Raw genomic sequence first — 19,027 nt, forward strand, 5'->3', positions numbered from 1 at the left:
GTTTGTCGTATGTGGCACATACGACAAATTCCCATACAAATGTAATCTTTTTTTAATCATAAAACATTTGTCGTATGTATCGCAAAACTTTGAACTTACGACAATTGGATGGTCCTCTACTATAACGATACAATTCAAATTGAAAATTAAACTAAGTAACTAATTTTAAAATTTTAAATTTTTAAATTTTAGCTTGCACTGAGTCTCCAATGAAATGAAAGAGATAAAAATGTACAAAAGACTGAATTTAAGTATTGTTTTTTGTTTTTATATAAAGAAAACGTATGTTCGTAACATATTTACAGCATAAGAGATGTACAGATTTTTTTTATTAAATACATGATTATGTTTTTGTTATGTTTTTTCTAATAAGTAATCATTATTTAATAAATATGTCTGTTTTTTTTTCATCAAATTATACCATCGTCGTTGAAATAGATACTTTACTATTGTCGTATGTTCTGTGGACAAAACAAAGTGGTGAGTAAACGCTACTTACGACAAATGTATACGGAATGAAAAGTAAATTTTCTCATTAACGTTAAGAGATATTAAATGTAAAAATATGGGAAATCAAAACTAATAACACCAACTACGTCTCCTTCAAAAGTTACAAAAATCTACCGTACAGTTTCGGATTAATTCGACCTTAAACTTCAAAGTCAATTTTCTCAAAACCGTGTTTTGTAACATTCGACATCCGTTTTCTGAGACGACGATATGTAGACACATATGTACCTACATACATAATTTAAGTAAGTTGCCCCGTCATAGCTGCCTCCATCAGGATGGACGTTCACGCGCAAGAGGGACTGTCAATCAAGCGCTAAGCCAATGCAGTTGGCCGTTGTGGGCCACGAAAAAAAACCTAAAAACATCAAACTGACTAAGAAATGCAGCAGCCACTGAAAAATTACAGCAATGGCAGCAGTGCAATACACTTGTGGCAGCAAAAAAAGAAACAAAAGATCAGACGAAAAAACGACAACAGCAACCACAAAATGATAGGGAATTTGAAAGAAAAAAAAACTTACAAGAATAATTGCAGCAGCAACAGCAGTAAATAACAGCAGATGCTATTGCAACAGCTGTATAATGCGGGCATGATGTTTGTTGTTGCAACTGCCACTGTTGCAGTTGAAGTTGCTGCCGCTGCTGCCACGCCACCGATGTTGATTGGTGGTGGAAACAGCAATTATTGGCATTGTTTGTAACGGTGTTAGGACTTAATCCGCCGGCCTAAAATCACCCGGATTTGCTTGAAAAGAGTAATAAAGCAGTCGAAATTAACTCTTTAGGTACCATGGCTAGAGATTTTTTGGGGTGATATTGTACGGGAGATTTCTGTTACGGGGGATTTTGTCCGAGAAATTTTTTTCGGGTCGATTTTCGTCCGAATGATTTTTTTCGGGAGATTTTGTCCGGGGAATTTTGTTCGGGGAATTTTGTCCGGGGAATTTTGTTGGAGTAATTTTGTCCGGGGGAATTTTGTCCGGGGAATTTTGTTCGGGGAATTTTGTTCGGGGAATTTTGTTCGAGTAATTTTGTCCGGGTGATTTTAGGTCGGGGGAATAAGTCCGACCACCGTTTGTAACAACTAAGCAACAGACAAACGGTGTACGCCAGTTTGGCATCAAATCAAGCATTTGTTGCCACGACATTCAACTTGCAATTTTCGCAATAAAAACCACAACAAACAACCCCAATAATAACGACCACACTGATGAGTACGACAACAACCCCATCTCAAGAGCAAGCGAGTGAGGCAGCAGGCAGCTGCGAATGCATCATCTCGTGCCACTGCACTTTACTTACATACATACATATTTATGTAGAGTGATTTGTGGCACTAGCGTTAGCAGCACCAACCAGCACCAGCAGCTGAAGCGGCTGGTACTTAACGTGCACAAAAATTTATTTATTTATTTATTTATTTATTATTATTATTATCAACAAACAGGACGCTTACAGACTATACGACAAATATATACATAGAATAAGGGAAACCCTTATGACAAGTGCCTTATGAGTAAATTCTTAAAAGTAAACTGTGAGTAAGAAAAATCGAAGTCTAAAGATGAAGAATAAGCATTAAATTGGGAGAGAGTCCTCCTTAAAGGAGCATTCATACCATAAACAGTTTTAACAACACCCACAAAAAACAACTCATTACAACGAAGAATACGTGAGGAAACATTAAAACGAATTTTCATAAGGAGGTGCGAGCAATCTATAGAGCCTACAATTATGTCAAAGACAAAGCACATCGATAACAAAGTACGCATGGACTCTAAGGACATGAGATTTATCAACAAACAACGAGAACGATAGGACGGAATAGGGTCTACAAATTTCAACGGACGCAAAGCAAAGCGTATAAAATCCTCTGAACAGACTCCAATCTGTTCACATGAACTGTATGAAAAGGTCTCCAAACAAATACAGCGTATTCTAACCTCGACCGAACTAAAGACGAATACAACAGTTTGAGAGTATAAGGATCGGAAAATGACGAGCAGTTGCGACGAATAAAGGCCAACATCGCGAATAATTTAGAAACAATAAAGTTTATGTGGGTGGTGAAGGTGAGCTTGGAGTCAAAATAAACACCCAAGTCTTTAAAATCAGTAATTGATTTTAGCGGGACATTCGAAAAACAGTAAGAGGTTGGAACAATACTAATCACTTTTGCAAAAGAGGTATAATGACATTTACCAATATTGAGGGACAAACGATTACGCGCACACCAACAGTACAAATTATCAAGCTCACCCTGGAGAATCAATGAGTCTTCTCTATTTTTAATTTCATAGTATATCTTCAGGTCATCCGCATATAGAAGAAACTTACACTTAGAGAAACAGGAAGATATATCATTAATAAAGGTAACAAATAATAACGGACCTAAGACACTACCCTGGGGAACACCAGAGGAGGAGACAAAAGAATAAGACGATACATTATCAAAACGAACAACACAGCGTCTGTTATACAGATAGGATGTGATCCACTTCAGAAACTCTGAATGAAAGCCCAGGCCTTCAAGTTTAGCTATCAATATTCGATGAGGCATCCTGTCAAAAGCCTTAGAGAAATCGGTATATATAGCGTCAATTTGGAATCCCTTTTGAAAGGTTTCCAAACAGTCCTCTGTAAAAGCAGCTAAATTGATTAACGTAGATCTGCCCGGCACGAACCCATGTTGGCTGGGACATAATAAATGTTTAACAGCAAAGTAAATTTTTATTTTTACTATGGACTCAAACAGTTTTGAGACAGTGGTAAGCTTAGAAATCGGCCTATAATTCTCAATACAATTTTTGTTACCACTTTTAAGAATTGGCGTAATAAAAGTCAATTTCCAGTCATCGAGGAAAACTCCGGCAGATAGAGACATGTCAAAAATGTGCCTCAAAGGCGCAATTAGTGAAGGACAACTTTTAAATAAAATAACCGAGAGGCCGTCTACATCAGTGTTAGTGGATAGTTTAAGCTGGTTAATGCCATTAGCTACATCATCGTCTGTCAACTTTAATTTCCCGAAGTTAATGGGAGTATCTAAATTTGACAAAACATCTTCAGGAATAAAATCATTATCAGAATTACCAGAAATAAAGTTGGAAGAAAAAAAATCAGCAAAAAGATTAACAGCTTCGGAGATGGAGTTGGCTGACACCCCGTTAAGCTGGACCGATGCAGGTATAATAGAGCAATTTTTCTTTGATTTAATATAACTCCAGAAGAACTTGGGATTAGATTTAATATTGCTTTCTACGCCGCGAATATAATTCCTATACAAAGATTTATTGAGCCTGTTAAATTCAGCTCTATAAAACACGTAACGCTCACGCAAATTAACATCGTTGGAATACTTTTGTCTTTTGTAGAACTTATTCTTCTTATTCCTTATACGTTTAAGTTCTTTAGTAAACCATGGACGCTTAGCGGTTTTCGAATTAAGAATTGGGATGTGACCCACACAAATATCACAAAGTTTAGACTTAAAAATATCGTAGCAACCAGTTACATCCACATTTCCAAAGAGCTGGGACCAATCCAAATCAAACAAATTATTCAATTCAGCAAAATTACAGCAAGAGTAGTTAAAAGCAACCGTCTGACTAGCAGTCGGTAATTCAAAATATTGGTAAAATTCAAACTCCAAAACCATAGGGCTATGATGCTGATTTGGAGGGGAGATGTAACTGGCCGCATGAGAGAGCTTGAAAATTATATTAGAGCTACTAAATATTAAATCTAAAATTCGGTTTAACTCATTAAAATAACCATTGATTTGAAATAATTCAATACATATTAAATTATCAATTAAATATGATTCAGATAAAGTAGTAACATTTGATGGGGTGAGGAAGATATTGTTATCAATATCTTCCAGGAAATATTACATAAATTAAAGTCACCTAAAACACAAAGTTGGCTGTTTCCAATTTTCTCGTGGAGTGCCAGTATATTGTCAACATGTGCCTTGTATATGACATCACAGCTGCCCGGCGGAATGTAGGACACACAAATGTACAGCACACCACAGGTGCCATGTAATTTTACACAAAGCTGATCCAACAGGGAGTTGGCATCTAGCAGCGGATAAAAAGAAGCTCGAAGATATCTGCGCGCAGCTATCAGTACACCACCACTAGGGATGAAAAATGGAAATTTCAGATTGTACCTAATATCATAAAATAAATGTACCTAAATGGACAAGAATGTACCTAAAAAAAATATTTGTTTGTAGATTTTATATTTAAATTTTTATTTAAAAACTTGGATACAAAATATGTATGTGGATAAATATATATATATATACATATCTAAGCTATGACCAGAGAAATATCGCATTGTCAGCACATTCTAAATATAAAAGTTTTAATCCAAAAAATGTACATACATATGTTCACCTATTAATTAACTTACACTTATTATTCTTAACAACCTTTTCAAAAAATATAAATACATACATATGTAAGTAATGGTTTACTTATGACTATAATTAGGTGAAAAACTGAAACTACTCAAAAATACGTTAGACATACAGTGACTTTAACCAGCGTTCACAAGGTGGTTTTTTTTTAAATATATTCAGAATGATTTTAAGATAAATTTGTTTGCAAATTTAAAAAAAATATTGTTCATGCTATAACCATAACCATTAAAAATTTAGTCACTGTTTACGAAAATTATACACATTTTCATAAACATTTGAAACTTTTTAATCTGAAGATAAAGAAAATTTTTGGGTATGTATTTTTATATATTTTTTACTTTCTACTTTATAAATGTGGTTGTGGTTATAGCACACACAATATTTTTAAAAAATTTGCAAACAAATTTAACTTAAAAACATGGTAAATATATTTAAAAAAAAAACGCTTGTAAACGCTTGTTTAAGTCACTGTATGCCTAACATATTTTTGAGAAGTATCATTTTTTCACCTAATTATAGTCATTAATTAACCATTACATATAGGAATATAAATTTTATGATGTTAATAAATAAGTGAATGTTCATACTGCTTATTGAAACACTTATAAAATATACGTAAAACAATAACAAAAAAATTGCGCTTTGCGCTACATAAATTCATTATTTTTTTGAGATACAATTTCTTTGTACTTCAAAAATCTTTAATCAACTAATTGATTTTCATTTAAATCATTGTTTGTAACACTGGTTTTCAAAAAAACTTTAGCATCAAAATTGTAGCAACAGCTTTCGTTACATCTTATTAAATCTTTGGTTTGTATTAGTGCGGCACAAGTTCCTAACGTCAATTTATTTCTGGATTTTGTTTTTATTATATTCTGAATCGAAAAAATTCGTTCAACACAGGAAGAAGAATGCGGCAAAGAAAGCAAGCCTTGAGCAATACGAAATATATTTGAATACATAAATTCATTAATTTCATTTTTAGTTTTACTAATTTCAACCCAAAATTCTGAAATGGGTAAATTTTCAATTTTTTTTTAATTGTGGATGATCAGCTAACGCCCGATATTCAGCATTAATTGCTTCTGCCCTTTTAAGCTCTTTTTCTGGAAATAATTTTACAATTAAAGGCAAAATGCTGTTCGTATTTCCAGAAAGCACTTCTTTAGGAGCGAATGCCGGAAGCTCTTTTGTAATTTCGTTTTCAAAATCAATCCTATTTCGCAAGTCCTCACAAAATGTTGTATAAAATCTTAGAACATTTGCTTAAATTTCATAAGTTCTACATCTTTCAGACTTTGTTCAGTATACAAAATTTCGGTTTCTGTGCCACAAAAAATTTGTAATATGGGAATGTGGTAATGTATGGAAGAAGCGTCAATTTTTTCTTTTGAAATAAAATTGCGGCATATTTGTCTAAATAAAAATGTTAAGCGTGGAATTAGCACGTGAATGCGTGCTTCTTCGGCTTGCATTTCGACATTAACTCGTTAATAAGTTTGAGTACATACGATAAAAAAAGAAAATATAGTTTTATGTTCGTGTCAGAAAGGCTGTCTGAAATAAATTTGTTATTTTCGTTACCAAATCCAGATTCATAGTTGCATAGTCCAAAATAGTACTGTAAAGGAGTCCACTGTTCTAATATCCGATTAACCACCATCTGCAATGTAAGTATACATATGTACGTTAATATATTTATGAACATATGTTTATTAAGAAACCTTAACCTTATATAAAAGTTACCTGCGGTGAAAGCCATCGCGTGGAGCTGTAGCGTAAAATGACATGCAGTTCACTTCCAAACTCTTGTTGGAATTAAAAAAAATCAGCCTTTCGGCTTGCACTATGGCAAAAGTGATGATTAATGCTCGGCATAAGTTTCTCAACATCTCTGGGGAGCATTGAAGCAGCTGCTTCTGAAGATAAGTTTAAATTATGACAAACATCTCCGTTTATAAATATTTTTGGACAAATCGCTCTTAGTTTCGCTTGGACGCCATTGCGTTTGCCCATCATAACGTTACAGTTGTCTGCAGCAAACCCGAGTAAATTTTCTGTGGAAATGTTATGGTCCTTCAATACCTTCATCAGGCTATTAAAAATTCCTATCGAAGTAGAATTGGCAACCGATGCAAAATCTAAAAACCTGTCTCTGCAGTTTTGTGTGAAAATCCGTATAATAACTGCAAGATTTTTGTTCATGGACACATCTGTACTCTCGTCTATGATCACAGAGTAATATTGCGTATTAGCTGCATTGCAAATTGATTTGCAATTCTCTGGTCCGGTTATTGACGTTATTATTTTCTGCCCTTTTTGCCGATTCAAACACATTTTCGAAACTATTTTTGAGTCCTTCACTGTTTTTACGCACTGCGATAGATGGTCCAACGATGTAAAAGGTAGATTGTGTTCTGCCACAAACAAGCATAAACGAATTTCGAGATCTTTTGCAGAATGCATAATTCTATTTTCTTCACTATTTTGCTGAGTAAAGTTGGAAATTTTAATCGTTGATTTCGCAATATTTTCATTCTTCTTATGCAAATCAGTATTTGCATGGCGAAAAATATGGCTTAAGTTGCCGAAAATGGGTACGCAACACAATAAACACTTTTTACCCTGTTTAATATTTGGATCTTCTTGTAACCATGGATAGGTTTCTTTCCATTCCTTCCTAAAACGAATTTCAAATTTTTTCTTTTTGGCCGGGTTTTCATTTTGCCCCTCTTCGCCTTCATTATTGCTAAACGGAAGTGTCAACGAAACAAAAACCACTTGTAAATAGTAATACTTACTTTTCATCACAATCTGCTTCTTTAGTTATATTGTTTTGCCGAGTGAGCCACCTGAAACAAATAAATATAGATATTAAATAAATGCTGTACATGTTATTTTTTTTCGTTATTGAACTTACTTATCCATTTTTGTTGAATTGAAGAGACGCCCGAAAAACGCGCTTAGCCACACAACTTTTCATTTAGTTTTGTCTTCTTCTTTTGTATGTAAGATTCACAATAACGAAAAATAGAAAACATACAGAGTTGCATGTCGAAACAAAACATAGTTCTTGAAAATCTCGTTTGCGGTTACAGCCATTCAACGTACCGCATGCATTATTACAACAGGCAAAAGAAAAACTAAAAATGGATCTGACCATAAGCTGATTGTACCTAAAATAGAGAGAGTGTACCTAATGTACCTTTAAGTCCGCAAACGTCGGAAAAAGGTACAATTGTACCTATTTTTTCATCCCTGACCACCACCCCTACTAACACCAGTTTTAGCAAAATCTCTGTCTTTGCGAAAAACGTCAAAGAGAGCTGGATTAAAGAACTCCGCATCGAAAAAGTTAGCATTCAGCCAGATTTCTGTCAGAACGAAGCAGCCATAATCCAATTGTGAGCTGAGAATGTAGACAGATTCGGATTTTGTCCTGAGTCCCGAAGTATTTTTTTGATAGATACTTATTTTCCGATCACCAGAGGTGGAATGACTTTTTACTTTTTGGGATGCGGCTGGGCATCTTTTTGAAAAAAATCAAAAGGTCGGACAGCAACGTTGGAGGGCCAAATATCCGATGACAGAATTTTTGAGTAGTCAGATTCTGAAACTCCAAGCTTGAAATTAATGTGCTTAATAGTTTCCAAATCAGAATCCTTTTTGACCAGTTTATAGCATACAATTGTCTTCATATCGATAGCTGCATATTTAGCCACATAGCCAATGATGTCATCAGTCCTTACAGTAGGCAAAAACGATGATAAGTGCAGCCATTTGCGGCGAACAACAACTCCCAGCTCCGAGTTCTCATTTGACCCAAATACACACCGCCTATGTCTCTTATGAGTACGCTTTTTATCCATAGCGGACCACTGTGCATTATTTGCTTGCGCATTGTTAGTTGCGTTTTTCGCTTGTGCGTTGCTCAACCTAGCATTGTTCGCCAAAGCCGCAGCAGCGGCATACGTAGGCACAGCGTTAGCAGGCGGAAGAGAAGAAGCAGAAAAACCGATGTTATTACCAGGAGTTAGGCCTGGGTAACGGCGCAAATTTTTTGGCGCTGGCGCACTAACTCCAGCGTTACTGTCGGAATCAGCACAGTGTGTTGGCGCAATTGCGCCTCTTCAGGCTAAAGCTCATTTCCTTTATTGCTGCACGCTGCACCAAAGTGAATTAATACAAGGTGATATCGGTTGAGAAAAAACTCAAGTATACCCAAGTTCAAAACCCAAAAATACAACAAACCCATCATTTTCACATTCAGAAGGACCGCGATGAATTCTAGCAACACCACCTTGTATAAATTCGCCGACACCCGGTATGTAGAAACTAAAGTGTGTGTACATGTGCCGCATTATGTTGATTGGCGCCTTCAACGCACGACTTCATTAGTTTTAAAATAACATTCCTTCCATATGCTGCGGCAGTTGACCTTTTTGAAAGTAAACTTAGTGGCTGCGTAAGTGGATCTGAATATGTAGATCTGTGTATCTCTGTATCTGAATATCAATCTGGATTTGTACCTGCATCTGGATCTATATCTGAATATCTATTGGGATTTGTATCTCTAACTTTATCTAAATCTGTAACTGTAACTGCATCTGTATTTTTATACCCGAGCGCACTTGTGCACAAGGGTATTATAACTTTGTTCACATAACGGTTGTTTGTAACAGGCAAAACGAATCGAGATAGATATAGACAAATGTATACATAAATGATCAGAATGAAAAGAGAAATCGATTAAACGGTGACTGTCTGTCCGTCCGTCCGTCCGTCCGTCCGTCCGTCCGTCCGTCTGTCCGTCCGTCTGTGCACACGATAACTCGAGTAAAAATTAAGATATCTTAACGAAACTTGGTACGTGTACTTCTTTCAGGCGTAGGACGGATGGTATTGAAAATGGGCAAAATCGGACAATAACCACGCCTACCTGCCATATAACGGTAATTTTCAGAAATACAAAAACTGCGATATTTTAGTAACTACTGGAGATTATTCACTCAAAATTGATATTTACAATAAACTTTAGATAAAATAAGAATATTATAAATTTTTGGAAAATGGGCGTAGCAACGCCCACTTACTGTATATCTTGGTAACCGCTTTACCAATTTCTTCCAAACTTGGCACAGTTGGTGGTCTTCGAACATCATACCAAATGGCCGAAAATTTTTAAAATCGGACGATAACCACGCCCACATCCCATATAACGGTAATTTCGAGAAATACGAAATCCTCGATAAATCAGTAAATATTAAAGCTAATTTATTCAAAATGATGGTTGCAACAATTCTTTGCCAGGAAATACGTTTATGATAAAATTTTGGAAAATGGGCGTGGCTCCGCCCACTTATGATCACGTATATGTATCTCGCTAACCGTTCTAGCAATTTGTACCAAACTCTGTATGGTTATTGTGCTTGCCACATAAAAGTAAACCATTGAAAATTGTTGAAATCGGACTAAAATTACGGCCGCTTTTCATATAACGGTAAATTACAGAAATGCTTGAAATTTCAATATTTTGAAATTTAAAAGTATGTTTGCACGCACGTGTGTGTGTGTTGAACGCAAAGTTGAATAATGCAAACACTGCTTAAGGACGCTAGTTTACTTAAAATTTATACACGCCGGCTTATCATGTAGCGGTAGCTTTCGGAAAGGTGGAAAACATATTTTTAATACTTGCGCCGGGTATTTAATGTTCGGCTCCGCCCGAACTTAGACTTTCTTACTTGTTTTTTACGTTTTTGTGTGTGTATCTGTATCAGAATCTGGATCTGTAGGTATCTGTACTTGGATAAATATCTGCATTGCATCTGTATCTGTGGCGGATATTAGCCAATGATTTTCAAAAATGGGATTTAAAATTAAATGCTTAGCCTGTAGATGAAACCCTATTCCTTACGTTTTCGAAAAGAGTTGCCACCTTTTAAAAAACTAATTTAAAATTATTTAAAAAGATGAATCAATTTTTACAATATGGCTATCAACCGAAATCGTTTTGAAAAGGCCATATTTCTTAACTAAAAGTGGGAGTGTTGCCACCTGTATAAAATTTTAACTAAGGGAATTAGATAATAGAAATATATATATATATATATGAAAAACTTTGAGGGGTTGCCACCTGTTTTAAAATACGGATTTTTTAACTCATACACAAGCTATATAAAAGAGTATTAAGATATCTTTAGTTTACGCATTTCGATTTTTTTTTGGTATTTGAAGAGGGTTGCCACCTGTTTAAATGGTGAGACTCACATTATTTATTGAGTTAAGTGTATCATGAAAAGATGAGTATCAATCGGAATAGGCTTCAAAAGGCTTTTAATCGGTTAAGACGTCTTCATAAGGTAATCTGAAGTTTGCCTCCTGTGCCACACGCCTTAACCGTGTTCAATCGGGGCCAAAATTTATATGTGATATCTTGGACTACATATAGGAGCATCGACGTAGGGTTTGAGGCTAAGGAAATCTTATGTAAAAATTTGCTTCCAACATTTAAGGAGCACCCTAATGTACACTGAACCAAAAGTACAATGTTTTTTTCAACCAAGTTATTGCTTGTGATTCAAGTTGAACATTAGAAAACATTTCGTATGTCTGGCTGTTAGCTTCCAGCAGGTTCGGGTTCGAATAATTTCGATCGAGAGCTGTTCAGAAGTGCGAGCCAAAATGCTTCCATCTTAGCCTCGCGAAGGTTAGACAGTCTAAAAGAAAGTGTGGAGATAATGCCACTTCATCTTCCTCTTGATAGCTGATACCAAAGGAATTCCTAGTCTCACCGCACAAAGGCCTGTCAGAACCCCCACCGCTAGCCTTTGAGAGGTAACGTATTATAAAGTGCCCTATAAAAATATTTTCTGCAGCAGAGAAACGTCTTCTTTTCCTTTTTTATAACACAAAAGACCGGGTTTCCCTTAGCCTAATAGCAGCTCGTGCTGCGAAAATTCTGTCTGCAATATCCGCAGGCGCCGTGTTCAACATATGTACATATGTTAAGCGCCAGTGAGGGTTGCTTCCTAATGCTCCGCTAATTCTTGTTTTACAAGTGTAGCCTTCTCTAGTGAGTTCCACCAGACAAGGGCTCCATGAAACAATATAGGCTAGAATCTGGTTTCCTAGAGCTAATGAATTAATTTCAATTTTACCAATAGCTCCCCTACAGCAGTACCAGGCAACCGACAACTTTGCTACCCTTTCCTCAATGTTAGGCTTCCACGACAGCCGCTGTTGATCGCCCACCTAGATACCTGGTTCAGGTTCTTAAGTCAGATCGAAAAGGATGTATAGAAATGGTCCCTTAACCAAAAGTTCCACATCATCTACATAGACGATCACCCGACAGCCCACTTTTCCCAGTTCCTCTAGAAGGTCATTTACAACCGGAGTCCAGAGATCCTATTGACTCTGCACTGTGTGCAGACGCTCACCCATTCCGCCACGACAGTTCTGTCACGAAGTAAGCTGTAGATAAGCCTTATTAGGTTGGTTTCAACCCCTAGATTATGAATATACTTGACTATTACCTCTGGAGTGACATTGTTGAATGCCCCTTCGATATCGAAGAGAGCTCCTACTGCATAATCTTCATGTGTGAAGGCTTCCTCTGACCACATTACACACATTACACATGTTCAGGGTGGTAATCACCGACCTTTTCTTGCAATAAGCATATTGAACTCTTGAAAGACAGTCACGCGAAATCGCGTTTCTTATGTACAGGTCTATCAGTCTCTATAGCGCTTTTAGCGAAAGCGTTTTTAGCAAAAACGAAAAATCCATAGGGGGGCATGTGACGATCGTCCAGAAGATCGGAGAAGTACAGGACCTGGAGGGGAGATTCTGTAACCAGTTAGCGACAATTTTCGAATCACTGTCACACTTTTTGATGCAAAAACATTTATGTCATACGAAGTACAAGAGCGAAAAGAAGTACAGTTTGTCACATTATGTATACCCGATAAAAATATGAATTGGAAAATCCAGGGTTAAAACAATAAAATCTAAAAATTTAATTAAGAAAATAGAAAAGTTAAAAACAAAAAGAAATAGTTTTTAAAAATTAAATTAAATTAAAAAATATTTCCTTTTTGAAACAATAAAATCTTAATCTGAAAAATAAACTAAATTAAAAAAGAAAGCAATTTAATTAAAAAAAAAAATACTTTAAATAAGTTTCTAAAATTTTGGTTATGTAAATTATTATTTGTTTTTGAACGAGGAAAATCTAGAAATTCAAAGATATTAAAACAAAAAGTTATATGAAATAAGTTAGCAATAAATAATATATATGTTTTTTAAACCAAGCTTTCCCGTATGGACCAAATCGGACAAGAAAAACGTTTTTTTTTTTTCAAATATCTCGGGGTATGAGCCAAGTTTGAAGTTTAAAGTCTCTAGCCCATCGGGAATTTGGTTAAGTATTAATTGCAAAATTGAAGGGTGTACAGAAAAATAAAAAAACGTCCGCCGCCACAGGATTCGAACCTCAGATCTATAGAATGGCACGGCAGTGCTTTTCCACTCGGGCATTTCGACTGTTGGAGTAGCGCGAGCAAACTGATAATACGCAGCAATTCTGGCAACTGTATTTAACCTCACCACAGTCATTCGAAAGATAAAAGTATTTCGTAAGACAGTTGTCTATTCTGGAAACTATCTTAAAAGCTCTTTACTCTCTTTAGAAAGACTAATTGAAAGATCTGCTAAAGAGGAGGTCTTAACATTATGCTGTTCGCCTTTTAAGTTTTTTAAATTAAACTAAATTTAAAAGAAAACATTTATACTTCTCGTTTTAAAACAATCAAAAGTAATAAATAAAAGAAATTTTAATATAAATTTAAAAATTAAAATAAAGCGAAAATAAATAAATAAATGGTTTTAAAAATTAAATGAAATTCAAGTAAACGGTTTTTTTTTATTAATTGAAACGAAAAAAATTTAGTTTGAAAAAAATAAAAAATAAAATCCGCCGCCCGAGACTCCAACTCATGATCTTTCGAACGGCATGCCTATGCTCTGCTTACTTGGCCATTGCGACTGTTGTGGCGACGAGAGCTAAATGACATACAAGTGCTTTCTTTAAAAATAGCTTTTCACCACGAGTGGTAAATGAGAGAGCTTTTTTCTAAGACTTTTGTACCAGAATAACAAAAGTCTTTCGAACTATCTTGCCATCTGTCTTTCATGTGACTTACGAAAGATTATTTACGGCCTTAGCCAGAATTTCCCTGTTAATCTTCATTTCGAGGATGCCCAAATGCTTTCTGTCAAAGAGCTTTTCACCATGAAAGTTGGTAAGTAGCTTTTTTTGTAAGACTTTCGGGCCAGAATAAACAAAATCTTTCAAAATACTTTGCCTACTGTCTTTCAGTTGTCTTACAAAAGACTTGAAACAATGCAGAATTGCCCTGTAACTTTCCTTCTTTTGGTTAGGGCGCTACTGAGTTAATTAGCAAGGTCAATTGTCTACAAATGCCCTTTCCATGACAGTCCACCACGTATGTAAGTATATAAGTACTCATTAGTAATACGATATTTAATCACCTAATTAATGCAAATCTGAGTTTCAAATACCTTCATACATAATATATGTATATGTAGATCTTTAAATAGATATGTATAATAATTTCAGCATTCACTCACCTTCATTGACATGTCCACTCTTTGGTAATGCTTCAGCTTTTGTAAAATTATTCATTTTTCTTCACTACACTTTTCACTTTTCGCCGGTGATGAAGAACAAAATAAATAAAACAAATCTCCGTAGGCTAGCATAAAAACTTGTACGTATTCAATTTAATATGAGTATCTTGAAGAGAAACAGGTTAAAAACTGGAATACAAAAATTTATATGTTGTTGATAAAGTGAGAAAAAAAATGTAAAAAATACACGATTGAGAGAATACAAAGGTTGCGCCGATCTCGGACCGCTATTCTTCTCTTAACGAATTTGACAGAATCGTTGTTTGCATGACGTCACACTGGTGCAACATGTTTACGTTTTCCTTGCAACATTTTTTCTTCTTCTTCCATTCTTGCTCACGTTTTGGCATTTCTCTCTCGCAATTGCACCAGTGTGACGTCACACAAAAGTTATTCTCAAAAATCCTCTCTGATCGGCGCAATCTTGTATTCTATCATTCTTGTAAAAAATATAACATTCATTAAGAAGTTTTATATGTAAACGACAAACGCGATGCTGAGTAGCGTAGCATTGGAGAGCGGTTTAGCGGTTTAGGACGAATGAAATGTTCTCCACTTCGTATGCTGCTTAGATGCTAATCGTCACGAGAATACATACATACATACATATGTACACTTCCAGTGTTTTTAGTTATGAGAGTATGTGCCCATTAAATATTTCCGACTTGTTGAAAGCTATCACTCACAAGCACGGTTGCCACTTGTTTAAAAAATAACCAACCAAAATCTGAAACAAACAACGAAATTTGTTATCCACTTACATATCTATTCGGCCCTATCTCGCATTTCACATGAACAAATATTCCCAAAATTTATCAAGCAAAATTAAAACAATTTTTCCCAATTTGTTTTTGTTTTGCACGTTGAATTATGGGAACAATTTATTAACTTGGAATTGACCATAGGGCTGATTACGAAAAGCAAAACTTATTAAAAAAAAAATTCAACAATTTTATTGAGCTTGAACCCGATTTTTTTTTATGAAAATTTTATTGAAAAGCAACATTAACTTACATTTTGGCAGAAGTTAAAAGAAAAATAAATATTATTAAATTACTTGTGCGTTCAATCACATATTTGCTTTTTATATAGGCATATAAAACATGTAACATTAAAAATAGAAATTTGAAAAATTCATTTACTAATATTTGGCATCCAGTATGCAATAATACTTTTTTTAAAGAAAAAATTTGCTAATTTCTAATTTGAAAAAAAAAACAACCAAACCAAAGAAAAAAATACCAAAAAACCAAATTGAAAAAAATAATAATAAAAGAAAAGCAACCAAGTTTGTTTGGAAACAACCAACAGTGGCAACCGTGCTCACAAGCGAGTGAGCGCAAAAGCAGGGCGGCTTAAGCTTGATGGAGCTCAACTAAATAGTGTGGAATGAATAGAATTGTATTTTGTGTATTTTAATGGATGAGTAGAGTATGTATTAGTATATGTACATATGTATGCATGGATGTGTACAACTCCTGCATAGCAAACCAGGTGTTTGCTGGAAGCCGCATTTCAAGTGTTTTTTACACAATCTTTCAAATTGGAAGCAACGATAGAGCTGCTGTTGATCTAAATCTGTATGTATATATGTATTTATGTACTTATGTACGTTAGGGTGACCAAAAAAAAATATATATATGTTTTGAAGCCAACTGCCAGAACTGAAAAACATCAAAAATAAAGAGACTCGCGTTTTTATACCCAAGCGCACTTGTGCACTTTCTTCACATAACGCTTGTTTGTAAAACTGCTGAGAATGAAAAGAGAAATCGATTAAGCCGTAGATAGATAGATAGTTGGTTATGGCACTGCCACCGGTAGGTCTACATATTTTGCCCTCAGCTCATCACAACCCTCGACTAGCCCCAGAGACTCTAAAAATTCCATAATAGATCCCGGGGATAGGGAGTGTACATATCTGCTCTTCACTTGGCCACAGGTGCCCTATACTCCTACTCCATAAGAAGGTGAAAAGGCGAAAGCGGCACAGATCACTGGACCTAATTTATGTAGGTGCCTTTTTAGCCTGCAATGGCCCGTCAAAAAACTTGTAATAATTCTTAATTTCTCCTTGGGGAGGTCCATAAGTAACCTGTATCTTTTGAGATTGTGTTCTTGTAGTACGTTTTTTTGCCTGACGCAGACCAATGCCGTTGCGCCAATGCAGTCCCCTCAGTTTAGTACTCTCTCTTCTGAGCATTGCCTTTATGGTTTTGAGCCGCACTGCATGGAAGGGCTCAGGTCCTATCGGGGTCGAGGCTGCGGCCGTTCTGGCTAACTTAGCAGCTTTCTCATTTCCCTCGACCCCCATGTGCCCTGGTACCCAAATCAATTGAACATCACTTACCTCAACCAGAGCATTAAGTCTCTCTACACCAAAACCAAGGAGGACTCAAATGATGAGAGAGCCTTGATAGCCGCCTGACTATCGCTCGCAGTAAGTATCCTCTCGCTTCAATAATTTATTCGAAAGTTAATCTCAGCACACAGACTGATGGCATCGACCCTCGCTTGAAAGATGCTAGGGAGGGTTCCCAGGGTCACCGAAAGCTGCAGTGTAGGGCCTTTTTTGGAGCCGTCAGTATACCATTATATTGTGCTCGCCTGTAAGTGACTCTCCATAAAAGAGGTACTCCAGGTCGCCTTGTTATAAGTGTAAGTCCTGAAGTTTATTTTTAAGACCACCACTCTGTTAATAACATCCCTGGGGAACAGAGCTAGGGAAGCTGGGAAACGAGCCTGTCTCTGTTAAGCCGTGACTGTATGTTTTTCTGAGCTAAGAACCGACGGTATTCAAAATGGGCAAAATCGTAAAAAAATCACGCCCACCCCCCATGTAACGGTAGTTTGAAGAATTACAAGTGTATATATCGGTAACGGCCAATTTTTTCATAAGTGATGTTTGGAATAACTCTTTAGCAAGAAATACGATTATAACAAAAGTGGGCATGACACCGCCTACTTATGACCATATGACCATATATGTACATACATATGAGTACCTCGGCAACCGTGCTATCAATTTGTACCAAACTCGGTATAATTATTGTACTTGACACAAAGAAGAAAGATGTTGAAAATGTTTGAAATTAAATTAAAATTACGCCCTCTTTGCATGTAACGGTAAATTTCAGAAATGCGGAAACTTCGATATTTCGAAAATTAAGGACCCTAATTTACTCAAAGTTCAACTAGTAACAACAGTTGCGTTCCCTAACTCGCAAGAGGTTGCAAGAATTTACATGAATTTACCAGAAAGCGTTCCCGTTCTCGGTTCTCTGGCTTCTTTTGCTTTGTGACAGTTTTACAGGTTTTAACCCAGAAAAGTTGAGGAACGCAACTAATCTCTTAAAACTTTCACTTTTAGAATGTTGTCATCGTCTTTTAATTGCCCATATACCCCGTTTTTCTTTATCGGGAGGGCATTACAGTCAAACCTAGATATAACGAAGTTGAAGGTGATGAACAAATACTTCATTGTATTCATAGAATATTAACCCAGTCAGCAAGAAAACGTACATTTTACGAACATTATGTTTTACGAGGGATTCACGTATCGCCAAAAAGTTAGAGAAAAGCTCGTAAACGATAAAACAAAAAAATATAATAGAAAGAGGCTTGTAATAATTTGTCAGCACAAGAAAAAATTTTAGTTTTGTTGACAATTTTTCTTCAATCACAATATTTTATAAGTAAGTAGTTTGTTAAATATTTAATTTAAGAAAATTATTAAGTATGTGATTTATTGGCAGACTGGTGCAAACGCAAAGGATTATCTACCACTTTCTTAAAAAAAAAACCGTGGACCCCTTAAACGAAAAAGTGAATCAGATGGATGCAAAAATTGGAGATGTTTTGGAGCGGTTATTTTCAGAGGTGATTGCTTTAAGGAAAGAAAATGGTACTCTTCGAAACAATAAGAGACCAACCATTGCAGAGGGCGTCCTGCCAAGAAGCCCATTTAAGGAAAAGCATGCATTTATGGAATTTGAAAAAGACCTTGGGAGTTCAAGTGAAAAACAACAATTATTGGTAACTAAAAACATAAATTAACCATAATAAAATAATTTTTATTGCATTCTTTAAACACTTTATAGGTTTCTGAACTCGAAGCTATAAATATTTTAAATGTAGATAAATGTTTAAGAACGTACTGGCGGAAAATTATTACAGATGAGGAAGCAGAACTTTTCTTGTGGAAGGGAACTGGTACCAAATGCAACGCTATTGGTTTGGCAACGACTGCGGCAATAAGAAGTACTGATTATAATATTATTTAATACCACTTTTTATTTAATTCAATTTTCCGATTTCCAATGGAGTTTAATCTTTCACTTTATTTTCTTAGGTGCTTGTCGTCAA

General features: G+C 35.6%; 3 protein-coding genes across 3 annotated transcripts in view; 1 reads left to right on the forward strand and 2 right to left on the reverse strand.

Annotated features, from left to right (window-relative positions):
• The window catches only part of LOC118740943 (UDP-glucosyltransferase 2-like), a 515,118-nt gene that overhangs the window by 393,202 nt on the left and 102,889 nt on the right, over window positions 1-19,027 (reverse strand). The gene's annotated exons all lie outside the window — the stretch shown is intronic.
• Window positions 1-19,027, forward strand: part of LOC118741978 (protein grindelwald-like) — a 65,484-nt gene that overhangs the window by 20,120 nt on the left and 26,337 nt on the right. The window lies entirely within an intron of this gene.
• Window positions 6,735-7,944, reverse strand: LOC118740947. The gene is made up of 2 exons (XM_036472717.1): window positions 7,866-7,944; window positions 6,735-7,797 (listed from the first exon to the last, which is right to left on the reverse strand). The coding sequence occupies exon 2, from the start codon at window positions 7,751-7,753 to the stop codon at window positions 6,764-6,766; it is 990 nt and encodes a 329-aa protein (XP_036328610.1). The 5' UTR covers window positions 7,754-7,797; window positions 7,866-7,944; the 3' UTR covers window positions 6,735-6,763.

The sequence above is a fragment of the Rhagoletis pomonella genome, unplaced genomic scaffold (assembly GCF_013731165.1).
Source record: "Rhagoletis pomonella isolate Grant_MI unplaced genomic scaffold, Rhpom_1.0 Rhpom_scaffold_00006, whole genome shotgun sequence".
Taxonomy (NCBI): Eukaryota; Metazoa; Arthropoda; class Insecta; order Diptera; family Tephritidae; genus Rhagoletis; species Rhagoletis pomonella.